General features: G+C 38.7%; 1 protein-coding gene across 1 annotated transcript in view; it reads right to left on the reverse strand.

Moving 5' to 3' along the window:
• PTPRQ (protein tyrosine phosphatase receptor type Q) overlaps positions 1-15,361 on the reverse strand; it is a 143,904-nt gene that overhangs the window by 39,530 nt on the left and 89,013 nt on the right. The window contains exons 44-47 of the mRNA XM_084810399.1: positions 15,187-15,328; positions 13,210-13,482; positions 8,141-8,467; positions 3,469-3,590 (exon numbers count right to left, since the gene is read on the reverse strand). Coding sequence (XP_084666525.1) covers positions 3,469-3,590; positions 8,141-8,467; positions 13,210-13,482; positions 15,187-15,328 — 864 coding nt within the window. The remainder of the gene's footprint in view (positions 1-3,468; positions 3,591-8,140; positions 8,468-13,209; positions 13,483-15,186; positions 15,329-15,361) is intronic.

A 15,361-nucleotide genomic window follows, 5' to 3' on the forward strand; every position in this document is an offset into this window, starting at 1 on the left:
AGCCCATGGCTTGTGGGTGATTTGTTAACCACACCAACAACCTGCCTCACTGGGTGGCTTACCATGTCATGAGAACTAGATCATTATCTCAACTTGGAACAGTCCTGCAACAGGGGAACCAGACAGCAGGCTGAATGCTGGTGCTCTCAGAAAGCTGTTGTCACTGTGTTCTCTTGAACTACATAGAACTACATAGTGGTGCCTCCTCCTTCTCGAGCAAAAACAATGGTACCAGAAGCCACAGACAAGCCCCGGCAGAAAATAGGTCCTTGAACAAATGAATAAATATAATCAGATATAAAATCCCTTCCAAATGCATATCCTCATATTCCAACTTTATGTTTCCAGTGTGCAATAGGAAGCAAGACTAAGAATCTCTACAGTAGCAGTCCCACTGGATCAAATCTGTAGTAGATGCAGCTGCTAATACACTAAAGTAGTTCAAGAATATTTTTTTGACAGATGTGCTTTAGCATCCCCACTGAGAGTTAACCTTAACTAAAGATTCCAGTGTACTAAACAGACACTCCTTTCCTGGGATGACTATCAAGAGTCAAAGAATTTTTTAATACATCAGTACTCAGATATTTTAAGCAGCAAAATATACATCTACAACTCTTTTATGTTCACAGTATTGAGCTTTTTTGCCCCCTTCCTATGTACCACCTTTGTCTCCTAGACCATTTGATATACTCAAAGCTGTTTTCTGAATCTACTCCAAGCAGTTAACTCGGGGGTGGGCAAAAGGTACATTGGGATCTACTGGAGAATCCCTGAGTGAGTAGATCTCCAAGTATTTCTGAATTGCAATAATTTAACAATAGTGTATAAGTAGTACTAGTGCCTTTCACCTTTTCAGTGTATGTGTAGTACAGCCAACTGCTGTAAACTGGAGGCTCATTTTCCAAAGAGAGCAGATTAAGTCTATTCCATTTTTTACCCATCCTTTCCAGTAGAACAACAGCAACAAAAGAATTGTAAAGTATATTTAGTTTAAGAGGACAGTACTGAAGGCCAGTGTGATGTACCGAATAGAGAGTTGTGTTTAGATAAGCAAGTTCGAAATTCCTGTTCATTAAAGAAAAACAGTGTGCTAGTGCAGTGACATCATTGGATACAGTCCCTTGAGAAGCTTGTTAAAAAGCAAAACATCTATCTTTTGACAAACTGGCCAATTAGTATCTATTTTTAACAAATCAACAATATATTTTCCTCTAATACCTTGTGTCAGTGAGCAGTTAAACTGATAATGGAGAAGATCCTCAGCCTCATCTGAGCTACAATAGCAGAAATGTAAATTATCTGGTATTTTAGCTAATCTACCATCAAGGACTATAAAGGGCATTAATTAAAATCTAGCAAGAGTGAGTTCCATCCTCACACACAACCTGTTGATTTTAAATCATCTGGACCTGGATTATATTTAAGTAAATCATACCAGGAGTATCTTTATGGAATAGAGACGCAAAATCTTCCTGCAAAAACACATCATCAGTGCACAATTTAAATTCTTTCTTAGCCTGGGCATGATCTTTCTGGAGAAATTAAGTCTCTGAACTGTCAAATTTCTGAAATGAACATATCATGTTTTGATATCAGTATTCCTCCCTCAATTGATTAAATGTGGATTGTTCTTAATAACATAATTGTCAGGTGATATTCTGGCATCGTCTTGGAGATTGACCACATGACACATCTTTATAAAATTCCATTTCTAGCCATAAATACTGTGCCAGAGTATGTCTGGGTGTCCCCAATGTAGTTCTTAAAATTCTGTTCTGAATCGAGTCTAACTCATCCAGTCCTCTGATATAAACAATATTTGGTGCTGAATTTGTAGTTGTATTAGGTTCACTAGGGGGAGAAGCTGCCCACCCACAGCAGTATACCAAAATTTAAGAGCCCACTCACAATTTGTTCAGCCATGGGTTTTGTTGCCCTAACATAAAGTTGCCATGAACATGAGGCAGCAAATAATATGCCCACATAATAATATGTAGACACCTGCTCTAGAACATTTTAATATATACTTAAAATACTGCACAAAGTTCATAAGAACTTTGTACTGGAATGAAAGCTTGCATATACTGGAATGGATGATCTGACCAATGCAAATAATATTGGCTAGATCAGGGTTTTTATAGATGGTTGATTTGCAAGCTCAACGAAAAGTTAACACATACAAAAACTTGCAGCACAATCCTATACATGTCTACTCAGAAGTAAATCCCATTGAATTCTGTAGGGCTTACTCCCAGGTAATTGATACAGGATAGTAGCTTTAACTTCCATAGAATCCATAGTAAATAAAAAGCATTTAAAACTATTAATAATGGAGAAGGTTTGACTGATTTATTTTTTTAAATCTGACTTCAAAAACTCTTCTTTCTATGATATTGCCCTCATTAACTGGAATATTTTAAGGGAATTTTGTAAAATACAGCTTGAATGTGGAATCTGAAATGGTAGCAGTTTCCCTAGAGAGCCATAACATTTTATTCTAGGATTTTAACTACAGACAGATAGTTTTATTGGGCTTTAAGCATCAGTGGACCTGTCTATATAGACTTCACACCTGTAGCTACTGATCATACAGAAGACAATGCTTAACAAGAAGCCATTCTTAAAAATAAAACCATATTCTGGGAGGGAGGTGATATTGAAAAAGGCCATTTTCTTATTCTGTGTCTGTATACTGTTTGAAAGTTCAGTACACCCTGATCCATTAAGATTTAAGTCAACTTACACTGCAATTTTATAGACGTCTACTCCAAAGTAAGTCCCATTGAGTTTACTCCCAGGTAAATGGGTACAGGATTGCAGCCTAAAGCTTCTAAGGATATAATTTATATCACTAAGGGTGCAATCCTATGCATGTTTAGACTGACAAAAGTCCTACAACTCCCAACATTCCCCAGCCAGCCATGCTGGCAGTTGTAGGACTTCTTTGGTATACTGCTTTTTTGTTATACTACTGGATACAACCTTCATGATAACAGGATATTTTCATATCATCTATGGGGCGAGTTACAGAGTTTGCAATGGTGCTAGGTGAAGTTAAACTTGAGCCAGGATTGAGCTCTGGAACAGGGGAAGTAACAAAGAAAAATTTGCCTTTGAGCATTTCCAAAGTTACTTCTCTTCTTGAAATGTATAGGGGTATCACCAGAGTTGCTTTTTCCACACTGTCCTCCTTATGATCACACCATCTTCTCCTATCAGAGCTGATCATTAGCTAAGAATGCTGCTACTTTTAGCCAGTTGTACCCTGTATGTTTCCCTCACAACTGAGTACGCACAACCAGCTCCTAAGTTAATATTCAAGGGAAAGGCTTTTAAGACAGGAGTTGTGATTTGTAGAAAAACATGTGCTTCAGGACTTCTCTCTTTAGAAAATAAGCACTGATGCTATACAGGATATTTTATCTGTATTATTCATGGAGAAAGTAAAAAGCTGAAGTGACTTACTGAGGAAATGTCAATGAGGTAGAATGTTGGTCCCGTAATGATGACAGGTTCATTCCAGCTAATATTAACACTGTAAGGAGATGTAACTACTACAGTTACATTTTCTGGAGGAGCATCTGGAACTGCAGAAAAAGTTGAAAATATCAAGAGATGCAATTTCTTCCCAAAAATATCTCATTCAGAGCAATCTAGTAAGAACAATCCTCATTTTTCCCTGTTGTAATGTTACTGGTTAGCTCAAGACAAAATTATCCATTAGCTTATATACATAATTAATTGGGGAAAGGAAGGGAATGAAGGAAGGGGTTGTTTCTTTAAAAGCAATTATATTCCATCTATTTTAAAAAATGGAAAGATCATGGGAAATAATATTTAGATTACTATATACAGTGGTATATAGCACTGTTACTGTATATACAGTGGTATAGAACTATATACTTTCTATAGTTTACACTTTTTACAGTAAGCTCCCTTCTGCAGTATAGGCTTCAGTCCTAAGCACACTTACTCAGAAGCAAATTCCATTGACACCAGTGAGATTAAGGATTGTTCACATGACCTTTTGAGCCCATGGCAGCCTTGGTTTTTACTCAGCCCATGCAGATATTAGCCACACTGTCACAGGCTGAGCTAGCCCGAGATATGTAGACCAGCCATGCATTGAACTCAGCCTTTGGACCAGCTTTTGGGAACCTGATTGCTACTATAGCTTTGGGGAGTTGCAATTAAGTATCAAAAGCTTATTCGAGCTGAGTTTGGCATTTGGCAGTCAGTCTGTGGCAGTCAGCTTGTATGTGGGCAGCTCAGCCTGTGGCAGGCTGGCAGCATGCCTGGAAACCAGAAGCACAGGGTGAGTGAAAATCACATCTGCCACACCCTCAAAGGGATGCACATCTAGATGCTACCATATAAATGTATTCAGGATCAAGATGTTAATGCCTTTCAAACTCTTTGTCTAAAGTGCCAAGACATCCCTCAATGGCTTTCATCATAGCTGAAGAATGTTCACCAAGACTTAGAATTTTACATCAGATAATTGGTATAACAAAAATACAACTGGAAATTGGAAATCTATTAGCTTCAGTCTAGGAGCCTTACAACAAACATCTTACATAAACAAACTTTGTGCCAATGGTAACTGTCACATATTGATTTAAGATTATTTGTGAAATGAGTCTAGCTAGTAATGGGGCAAGGTATCGCCATACCCTTTCTCTTATAAATCACAGCAATTTACTCAGTAGGAATGACCTAGTCTTATTCACTCTTTCCCCTATAATCCAATCACTTCCTCTCATGAGCACTTTTCTCCTGGTTTTCACAATAATGCATTTTCTGTAACTAATAACCATCATTTCCTGATTATCATGCTTCTATGCTTGCACAGGAATGTGGGTCTTATGGAGGTCAGGGTCATTTTTCCCATCCATCTGTGTCCTGATGCTAAGGCAGCAGTTAAGTTTGTTAGCTAGATGGTACGTCTGGATAGCTTATCATTTTACTGAACGGGTCTTCAAAATGTAAGACTGATCCTCTGATGCTCAAATGCATCCTCTGACTCAAGCTCTGATCACTTCACTAGGGCTTATATTGGCAGAGTGTTTTAGAAGATAAAGTTATAAATTATCACATGCCTAAAAGTAAATCCATGCCTGCATTTTTACAACACAAACATTTTACAAAAAATCAGATCATTTGACAAATAGTTTTAAATGTATTACTTAAATACCTGTCCAGCCTCTGCAATATTTTCCAGAGGGAAAATTACTAGAATGAAATAACGTCTTTTCCATTATTACAAAATCTGTGAGGAATTGGGGATATAGAGGCAATTCAGTATTGTTACCTCTGCTCTGTTTTTAATTCAGCAGAAGCATCTCTACAGGAAATCTATTTGGTAACTTTAGTAAAGGAGGCAGAGGCAAGTCAAGTGATGAAAGTGAAGGAGAACTGTTTCTCACAGTTTAATTCTGATGGAAATCTACTGATCATACCAATGTCCTTGTTCTGGACAATTTTGTTGGACAATACTTTATATAAACTCCCAGATATTAGCTGGCAAAACACCCTGGGGGAATATAAGTAGAACAGATCAAACTGATTAAAACAAATGACTGGAGTGGAGGAAGTTTCGGCTATGCCCCTCTCTGCAGTTCTGTTGTTGTTGTTGCATATTGTCTCTTATTGTCCCTGTATTGCTTTTTGCATGCCTTTGTATACTCAGGAACAATAAGGCAAGAATGGAAGACAGACCAAATTGATTACAACCTTTACACTGATTCATTAGTAAGTGCTGCTAGAAACAGGACACTGGCATTCCTACTTGTTCAAACGAAGCGTTTAATGAAAGAGACAATAGCCCTTGTGTGAATGACAATGAGGTAGAATGAGTGTGTGAAGGGATAGCATGATTGTGCCTGTTGGCCCTGCCCCAATGTTCACCCTACCTTCTGAATAGAGCCTACGCGGAAGGGATAGCATGATTGCGCCTGTTGGCCCTGCCCCAATGTTCATCCTACCTTCTGAATAGAGCCTATGCGCATACTTGCTATCTGTATGAAGCCTCTGTTCATCCAACCTGTCTATGTTTGGTGGAGAAAAACTATGACTCTTCAGCTTGTACATGCATAGGCACTGTTTACAATGCATGAAATCAAGGTAGAGCCAGCAGGAGAAATCTTGATCCCCTCAGCATTTGGGCTAATGGTTCTCATGATGTATGTTCAGAGGATGAAGGAAACAATGCAAGAAGCTTTGGTTTGAGTCTGGATTGAATGTACTGTAGCAATGCAAAGCAAGGGAGAAAGCTGTTATTCAAAGTTTGCTAGTGTCTGAGGGATGGGACAGGGCTCATGGGCCTTTAAAGCAAAAATTTAGCAGATAAGCATTCACATCACTGAATCTGCATATCATGAAAAGCTTTACCTGCTGAATTTCTGCTTCACCATCCCTGGTTTCAGTATTCTGAGCATGCAAATGCAAAGGAAGACAAACATCCTACCTTTAATAGCTATGTAAAAGAGGAAAATTCAGTATGGACAGCTTTTCTCACTATTCTATGACAAACTGTAACTGTCAACATTTCTTCTTCTGTTGTGAAACAAACTTATGGTTTAATTTTATGGTAAGGACACAGATTCTTTAGAAAACAGATCCCATTGCAAAGTGGAGTTGAATAATTTATCAGCAATGCAATAACAGTGCCATCAAACTATTTTATGAGACAGAAAGACAGTTCCTAAGAGGACAATCTATAAAACAGAAGGCTGAGTACTCTATCTGTCTTACTGTGGGAGTAGAAATAGCATTGGTAACATATTACAAAATAATATTACTACTTGTATAGTTACCAATGTGTAAATATTCATTCTGGGAATGAATCTTCCCAGAAATACTAACATTTTAATAAACAGATCAATTTTAACTTTACTATGCAAATTGTTATAACTGTATTGTGTTTGACCTCATACCCATGGTATTTGTGTCATTATAATACCATGGCCATGATCATGATCTAATTTTGCATGTTGAATAATGCTTCACAGAATCCCCAAACTGTCCTTTCAAATCTCCTGTATCCAAAAAGCAAACTCAAGATTTGGTGTTAGCTGTTCAAGGGGAAATATTGCTCTTGCACAAAATTCCTAAACAAAACTACAGTGGATAAAACATTCTGTACATTCTAATGCTAATAGTAAATTACTAAAGCAAACAGTGACTTGATGGTTTAGGATTTTTTAAGGTAAAATTTCCATGAAAAACACAGAAAACATGTTTGCTGAGCCTTAAAGGAACTGCAATTTTCCTTGGCAATGGGAAATGAAAAATACATTTTCACTCTTGTTTATTTTAAACAATTTCTACAATCTGAAAAAATCTAGATTCAGCAGCTGTTTTGATAATTAGCACAAGTAGCTGCTAATATCTACAAGTGAGAAATATTTCCCAGAATTCCTAACTACCAATACGTTTTCCTGAACATTTCTTCATAGAATTTGGAATGGTATGCCTACTTTAAAAGTTTTAAATCTTCCAGTTATGCCAAGTTTACATTGAGTTGAAACAAGATGTTAGTTTTATTGCTTTGAATGCTTAATCTTTTAAAAGTTTAGACTGTATTAAGCCATTAATGTATGGGGGAAATGTTCATAAATATCAATCGTACATTCTACTTATATTTTAAATATTCATTTCTATTATTTATTTTGCTAGAGCATTTCTGTGGTAATTGAAAAAGTCATGGAAAACTGAAACAAATTGCTAAATGCAATGCGATTGGATTGTTCCCAATCAAACCCTCTTTCATGACCATCTTATACAGTATATTGTATACTTAATTCCTCAAATAAATATCACTTGTGCATTTCAGAGAACATCACTGAATATAGTGGAGTGATACAAGTTCTTACAGATAGTCTTTTAAACCAAACCTGCATTTTTCAATTGAGTATCCAGAGAGGATAACCTTTGACAGATATGAGGGGTTACATCCAATGTTAGTCTAACTTAAGTTCCATTCATTTTTCTGTGTCTAACTAGTACTAACACTGGATATAACCCAACGTAATTGTATAATCTATACAAGTAATTATACATGGTATGAACTGCTCCTGATATGTATAGATTTGATGCCAACATAAAACTATGAGGTATAATAGTCATTCTTACTTACAGCCAGGAAGAGTTTGTGTAGAAATCCAAGGTGAAGAGCTGCCATAACCAGCATTTGTGCTAGCAGAAACTCTAAATCTATACCATCTGAATTTTTTCAAATCATACACTGTTTCCTCTGTAAAATCACCAGCAAAATAGGAATATCGCTCCTTCTCATATTCAATACATTCAGCGGCTTCCCAGTTATTGCAGTGGATAGATCGTAACTGTGCTGTAATCTTGTAGTTTTGAAAGTAGCCAAAGATAGTAACTGGTATTCTCCATCTCAAGGTCACACATGTTGATTGTACATTTGAAAATGCTATATCTCTAGGAGCACTGGGAGCTAAAAGCAAATAAAATAAAATATGTACCTCAATTTCCAGTGAGGAACAGCTTATATTTATTGTTGAAATCAAGATGATACTAAATAAGACTACGTAATAAAGTAAAGATACAGTCAGGGCCAGAAATATTGGAACAAGGATAACTGTTTTTGCAGTTGGCCTCTGTACACCACCACATTGAAGTTGAAAGGAAACACACCCAGATGGGAGCGAAGTCAGGACTTTCAGCTGTAATTCAAGGGGTTTGACAAAAGTGGGGCACTAACCATTCAGGAAGTACAGCCAGTGGCATAATCACACACCCATCATTGGTGGCTCTTAAGTAATGGAACAAACCACCCTCATTTCAAACTTAAGGATCGCCTTTAATACCGGGATGAAAATCCTTTGCAGTCAATGACTGCCTGAAGTCTGGAACCCATGGACATGACCGAATGCTGAGTTTCCTCCCTTGAGATGCTTTGCCAGGCCTTGACTGCAGCTGCCTTCAGCTGCTGCTTGTTTGTGGGTCTTTCTGCCTTCAGTCTTGTCTTCAGTAAGTGAAAACCATGCTCAAGATCAGGTGACTGACTTGGCCATTGAAGAACATCCCACTTCCTTGCCTTCAGAAACTCTTGGGTAGCTTTTGCTGTATGTTGCGGGTCATTATCCATCTGCAATATGAAGTGGCATCCTATCAGTTTGGCAGCATTCAGCTGAATCTGAACAGAAAGTATAGCCCTATACACTTCAGAATTTATCCTGCTGCTTTTATCAGCAGTCAAGTCATCAATAAACACCAGTGACCCGGCTCCATTGGCAGCCATACATGCCCATGCCATAACACTGCCTCCACCATGTTTGACAGATGATGCGGTATGCTTTGGATCATGAGCTGTTCCTTTTCCCATCATTCTGGTACAAGTTAATCTTGGTTTCATCAGTCCAAAGAATCTTATTCCAGAACTGAGCAGGCTTTGTTAGGTGTTTGCTGGCAAAGGCTAATCTGGCCTTTCTGTTCTTGAGCGTTACCAGTGGTTTGCACCTTGTTGTGAAGCTTCTGTATTTACATTCATAAAGCCATCTCTTGACTGTAGATGTTGACAATGACATTCCTACCACCTCAAGAGCATTCTTGACCTGGCTAGATGTTGTGAAAGGGTTCCTCTTCACCATGAGCAGAATTCTACGGTCATCCACTTTAGTTGTCTTCCGTGATCTTCCAGGCCTTTTGCTGTTGCTGAACTTGCCAGTTAATTCCTTCTTTTTCAGGATGTTCCAAACTGTTGTGTTGGCCACTCCCACTGTTTTTGCTATCTCTCTGATGGGTTTATTTTGTTTCCTCAGCCTAATGATGGCCTCCTTCACTCGCATGGACACCTCTTTGGACCTCATGTTGGGTGTTCCAGGGAACAACTACCAAATGCAAATGTAACACTCAGAACCACCTCCAGGCCTTTTATCTGCTTGATTGGTCATGGGGTACCCAGGAAACAGGCCCCACCTGGCCATGCAGCTGCTTGTCAGCCATTTGTTCCATTACTTATGAGCCACCAATGATGGGTGTGTGTGTATGCCACTGGCTGTACTTCCTGAATGGTTAGTGCCCCACTTTTGTCAACCCCCTTGAATTACAGCTGAAAGTCCTGACTTTGCTCCCATCTGGGTGTATTTCCTTTCAACTTCAATGTGGTGGTGTACAGAGGCCAACTGCCAAAACAGTTATCCTTGTTCCAGTATTTCTAGCCCTGACTGTATACCCTCACACAATATATTTGTGGTACATTTGTGATAGATAGATAACAGTCTGTTTTTATAATGATATACACTGGCATATAGAAGGGATACCTCCCTTAATAACATGTATAGCTACAGGAAATAAGATTCAAAGCAAAGGACGCTTTACAACATCTGTGCACAAAACAGAAATATTGAATATAAGTTTCAGATTTAAGGCAAATCTTCCAGTTATACCAAGTTGTCTTTCTTCTGTGAGGAGAGGTAGCATTACTGTTGTTATATTCAGGATCAGACCTTGGCAGGGAGAAGGAATATTTAACACAGTTATTTTGGGCCTGGCTACACCATCATTTGATGTTCTTGCTAACTAGGATTCTTTTGAGATACCCATTTAAAATCTCAAACTTGCACGCACACACACACACACACACACACTTGAAAAAGGAACACATTCATGACAATTCAAGGAATTAACTATATACAACCCAATCTAGGGATTTCTTATGGGCTCGGGTACTCTAATGCATGTACAAAGTTACCCCACCTTGGAGAGCTTTTCCCATTCATTTCAATGGAGGAAACATATTTGCTTCCATATTCCTCTGTGCATGTGGAGCTGACCAATCTGCTGGATCGGCTCCTATGTGCTAAAGGTCCCTGTGTGTACCTGAGCTCTCATACTAAGGGTTCCCTGGATATTTCTCTTAGTAAACAAGACATTAACAGTGCAATCCTAAACATGATTATTCAGGAACACGTACCACTGAGTTCAATGGGACTTACTTCCTAGTAAGCATCTATAGGATTGTAGTATAAAGCAATGGAAAACCATATTTAAAGTATTGTATGAGATTTATCATAAGCCCCACATATTATTGTCTTTATTCATGCATTTTGGAGTGTACACAAACTCATGGACTTGCATGTAAAGTGTTTCATAAATTTGGCCTGTCTACATACAGATTATGTAGAGTCTATATGTAAATTATAGTTTGCAGAGATTTGTAAAACTCAGATTGAGGCTGCTGATTTGAAAATAAATTCCACTAAAAGAAGTTCCACTTCCAAGAAAATATAGTTAGGATCAATGTGTAAAATTAATGCAAGCTTTAAATCTTTAAAAAGATGTAGAGCATCTCTACACCAGCCTAAAATCCCGCATTTAAAATGGGCTTTCTGCTTCCATGTTAAACTTCAGGATCACAAAGGTTTCCCTTTACACGCGCTTCCTTCACCCCCTTTTCCCCCTTATCTGAGTCTTCCATATGTTTCATTATACAGCTGCTAGATGGTGCTGTGGTCTAGGTTCCCTTATTGCAGGTTTCCTCTTTTCATGAGGGAACTCAAGCAGAACTCAATTGATATAATTTGATAGCTCATTACCTCTGATCTTTTAAAAAACAGAATAAAGGTCATTTAGTGCAGGAGACGCCCTGGAGGTTAATGACATCATCTAAAGGGCCCACAAACTTCTGTGAGTGAGCCATCTCAACAGCCGGATTGAGATTGCTCACATTTTTTAAAGATCGGAGATAATGAGCTATCATATTACTCTGCTTGTGTTCCATTTGAGTTCCCTCCATGAAAAAGGAAAAGCGAAAAGACGAGGAGCTAGACCAATGAAACATATGGAAGACTCAGATAAGGGGGAGGAGGGGGAAAAGGATGTGCGTGTAAAGGGAGTCCACCGTGATCCTGCATTTAAAAATGCGGGATTTTAGACGAGTGTGGAGATGCTCATAGTCTGAGTTCCCTCTGTAGGTTGATCACCTGTCACCTACTTTAATGAGATTTTGGTGCCAGCATGAGGCCTTTTTATTAGTCTAGGCCAGCCTTCTCCAACAGGTCCTTCCAGATGTGTTGGACTGCAACTCCCATTATTCCCAGCCAGAAATGGCCATGCTGGAGGACATCTGGAGGGCACCAGGTTGGGTTAGGTTGGTCTTGGCTTTTAACTGTCAGTAAATTTGATGTTTCGTATGGGTAGCATCCAGAGATCCTGTAAGTAGAGTTCTACTTGTGTAAAGGGCACTCATGGCTCATAAAATTGGAGGGGGGCAAATTTTGCTGATTTCCTCTTCTCTTGTCAGACCCCTCAAATCTTAGAGGACCCTCTGGGGCTAGGAAACCCTCTGGAACAGTATGGAACTGGTGAAAATTGTCTACCCTCCTTCTCTTCATGGGAGTCTCCACAGGTTCAAAAGCCCATGTATCCATGGAAAGGGCTGCAATTCCATCCATTTGAAAACATTTATGCACATAGAAGGAACAAAGACTATTAGAGGAAGCAAAATACACTTACATTTAAGTTTTGTTATGTAGTAGTCTAGATAACTTAGCATTATGACCTTAGTATCATTAATCAATCTCTCTTGTCATTATCCATGTTGCATTCAGTTCTGATGAACCCAATATTAAAACAATCAAGTAATCCTTCCAAATGCTGTTGTTCAGAGACTTTGCAATGCGGCAGTGAACCTAATTTGATTTCACTTGGTGTCAAAAAATAAATGCTTTGGCAGTGACTCAGTGTTGGCTATGTGTCTGTGACTAACTTAGACCACCATAAATAAGAAGCTGAGAAAAACTAAGAAGCTATAAAACTGTTTCCATTCCTAATCATGTGTCTCCAGTTTCAAGTGACTATTACTCAACAGAAAACAATTCATGTGAACACATAGTTAAGAAAATGATGACCCAATAATAACCATTTTCTTGTTGTTATTATGGCCATCAGCTCCTGAACATATTGACTTGGAAATAAGTACCACTGATTCCAATAAAATATTAAATTCAGTAAAATGGAAACTCATAATAACACAGCAGAAATTTAAGTCATCTTCACAATATGGCTTTGATACTTTCAACACTGTTAACAGCATTCTAGTTCTTTGCCCACAAGAATGTTCTCTCAACACTTGATATGAAAAACAAATTCATAGACTAGGAAAGTATAGTAAATATGAAAAGGACAGGAATATCACCGAAATCATTGTGCAAATTTGCTTGCAGGAATTGTTACCTGTTTCTGGAAATGTGCTGGCATTGCATATCTGTTCTTTTCCTTCCCCAGCAGCTGTTGCAGCTTTTATTTTAAACTGGTAAGAGATATTTGATAACAAGTCTCCGAAAGTATGCACTGTTTCATTATCAGAAGATACTATAGTTGAATTCTTTCCAAATGTTATGATGTAATGGGTAATAATCCCATTTGTCTTCAAAGGAGGGTCCCACTGGACTAGTACTAACTGCCAACTGGTTGGAGTACATTGGATATTCTGGACAATGTCTGGAGCTTCAAAGAGACGCATGTATCAGAGGTTAACATTCCTACAAACCTGAAAGAGCAACTGCATTAGAGTGCACTTCACTATGAGCACAATAATGTTTCACGTATGGGCAAGCATTCCAACACTTGATATGACAGCATAACAAGAGTGCTTGAGTAGAGCTGTTAAGCAAAGTCCAGGGTTTCGCATTGTGCCCACAGTGGAAAGAACATGGAGGATGGAAACAAGAAAGACGACGGAAACATGCAAATAGATTTTAATAGGCCACAAATTGATTAACTACAGCTTTCATTAATTTGGCTACACAGCGGAGACCCCAGAGGATATGACAGCTTGCCTGTTGAGAAAAGCCACCACCCCATCTGCTGGGGGAAACTGAGGAGTGTGGGTAGAGAAGGTGACAGATGATGTGGACTATATGTGAGCACCTATGACTGGCCAGCTGGGGGATGTAAAAGTGAAGTTGGATCCTGGAAGTGAACAGGGCCCTAATCCTCATACTCCCATGGCTCCTTAAGTGGGCTCCCCAAAGGTGGCATGCAGGTAGCAAAAACATTGAGCTCTGCATCAGCCCTGGCCTCTCTTTTATGGCCAGGACTGGATCAGAGGGAAGAAGACCCTCCTTTCAGTCTGCCTTAGCCAGTTGTGCCCCCTGCACAGCTATCACCTGGCTGAAAGGTTGCAGGATGATGTAACCAGGAGGTGACAGTGAAGAAAAGGACCTATAGCTCAGAAGCTGGGCAGCGCTGCTTCCTCCCCTATGCCCACCCCCATCCCAGACAGGCACAAAGACATTCCCATCAAAGAGCAGGAAGAAACCTGGTTCCTAGTTATTCAGAAATCCCAAACTTAATTGCAACATAAATTTTGCAGAATAAAAATTAGCTTTGCTGTGTGCTGTTAGCAGGAATGTCCCTGGATATGAAACTAGGATATGTATTCCTGAGGTACTAGTAAAAGCATCTGATTCACCAAGTGCTAATGTCTTAGAGCACAATCCACAAATTAATTAAGCTGAAATAGTAGTATTTAAGAGAAGAGGCAGTCATATCCTGTCTCCTACTTCAGTTGCTCCTGTACAAGAAGAGCTTATACAGCAACAGCTAAAACAGTATCTTAGGCCAGGTAAGTGAGACAAGAGAAATTAAGTTCTTCCTTCACCTTTTAAAAGCCCTAAGAGTCCTTTCAGTCCCTCACTACTTCATTATTCCCCCATGTCATGAGGAATCACTGCTCTGCAGTTATTGTCCAGCTATTGTCCCAGTGCAGGGATAGAGCTGGCTTCCAGCACAGGAACATGGTAGTAAAGTGTTCCCTTGCGTGGCACTGCATCACAGCATACAATTAAATGGTGTGTCCCATTGACCTAAATCAATGTACTTCAACCCATCAAATGAGTGTATCAGGCTTTGTCACTGTATGTCCACCATGTACATTTTAAACTACCAGTACAGAAACTGGCCTAACCGAGAAAAAGTCAAAGGAAGGATTTTGTGCTACTCTCTTTCTCTTAAGGTAAAAGGAGAAATATGAATATTACTGATATAAAAATACATGTTAAATGAAGATATGAGAATTGCATAGCCTTATCTTTATGTCGTATTTGGAGAGGGTGGAAAGAATTTATTTCATTTAATTTAAATTTAAATTGTTTAATTTAGTTAAAACAAATACATATGCATACAATGCTGCATTTTAAGCAATCTAACCTGATTCCATTGTTGTGAATTGTGCAAGGTTACTGAATTGATTGCCATTTCCAACTTTTGTGAACGCAGAAACGCTTATGATGTAAACGCTGAATGGTTCTAGTCCAAGAATATTAGCTTCATTGTGTGAACCTGAAACATTCTTAGATTAAGAAAATAATTACTATAAAACTGC

This window comes from Heloderma suspectum, chromosome 7 (genome assembly GCF_057233095.1).
Source record: "Heloderma suspectum isolate Gila_16-S chromosome 7, 16-S_ref, whole genome shotgun sequence".
In the NCBI taxonomy this organism is placed as follows: domain Eukaryota; kingdom Metazoa; phylum Chordata; class Lepidosauria; order Squamata; family Helodermatidae; genus Heloderma; species Heloderma suspectum.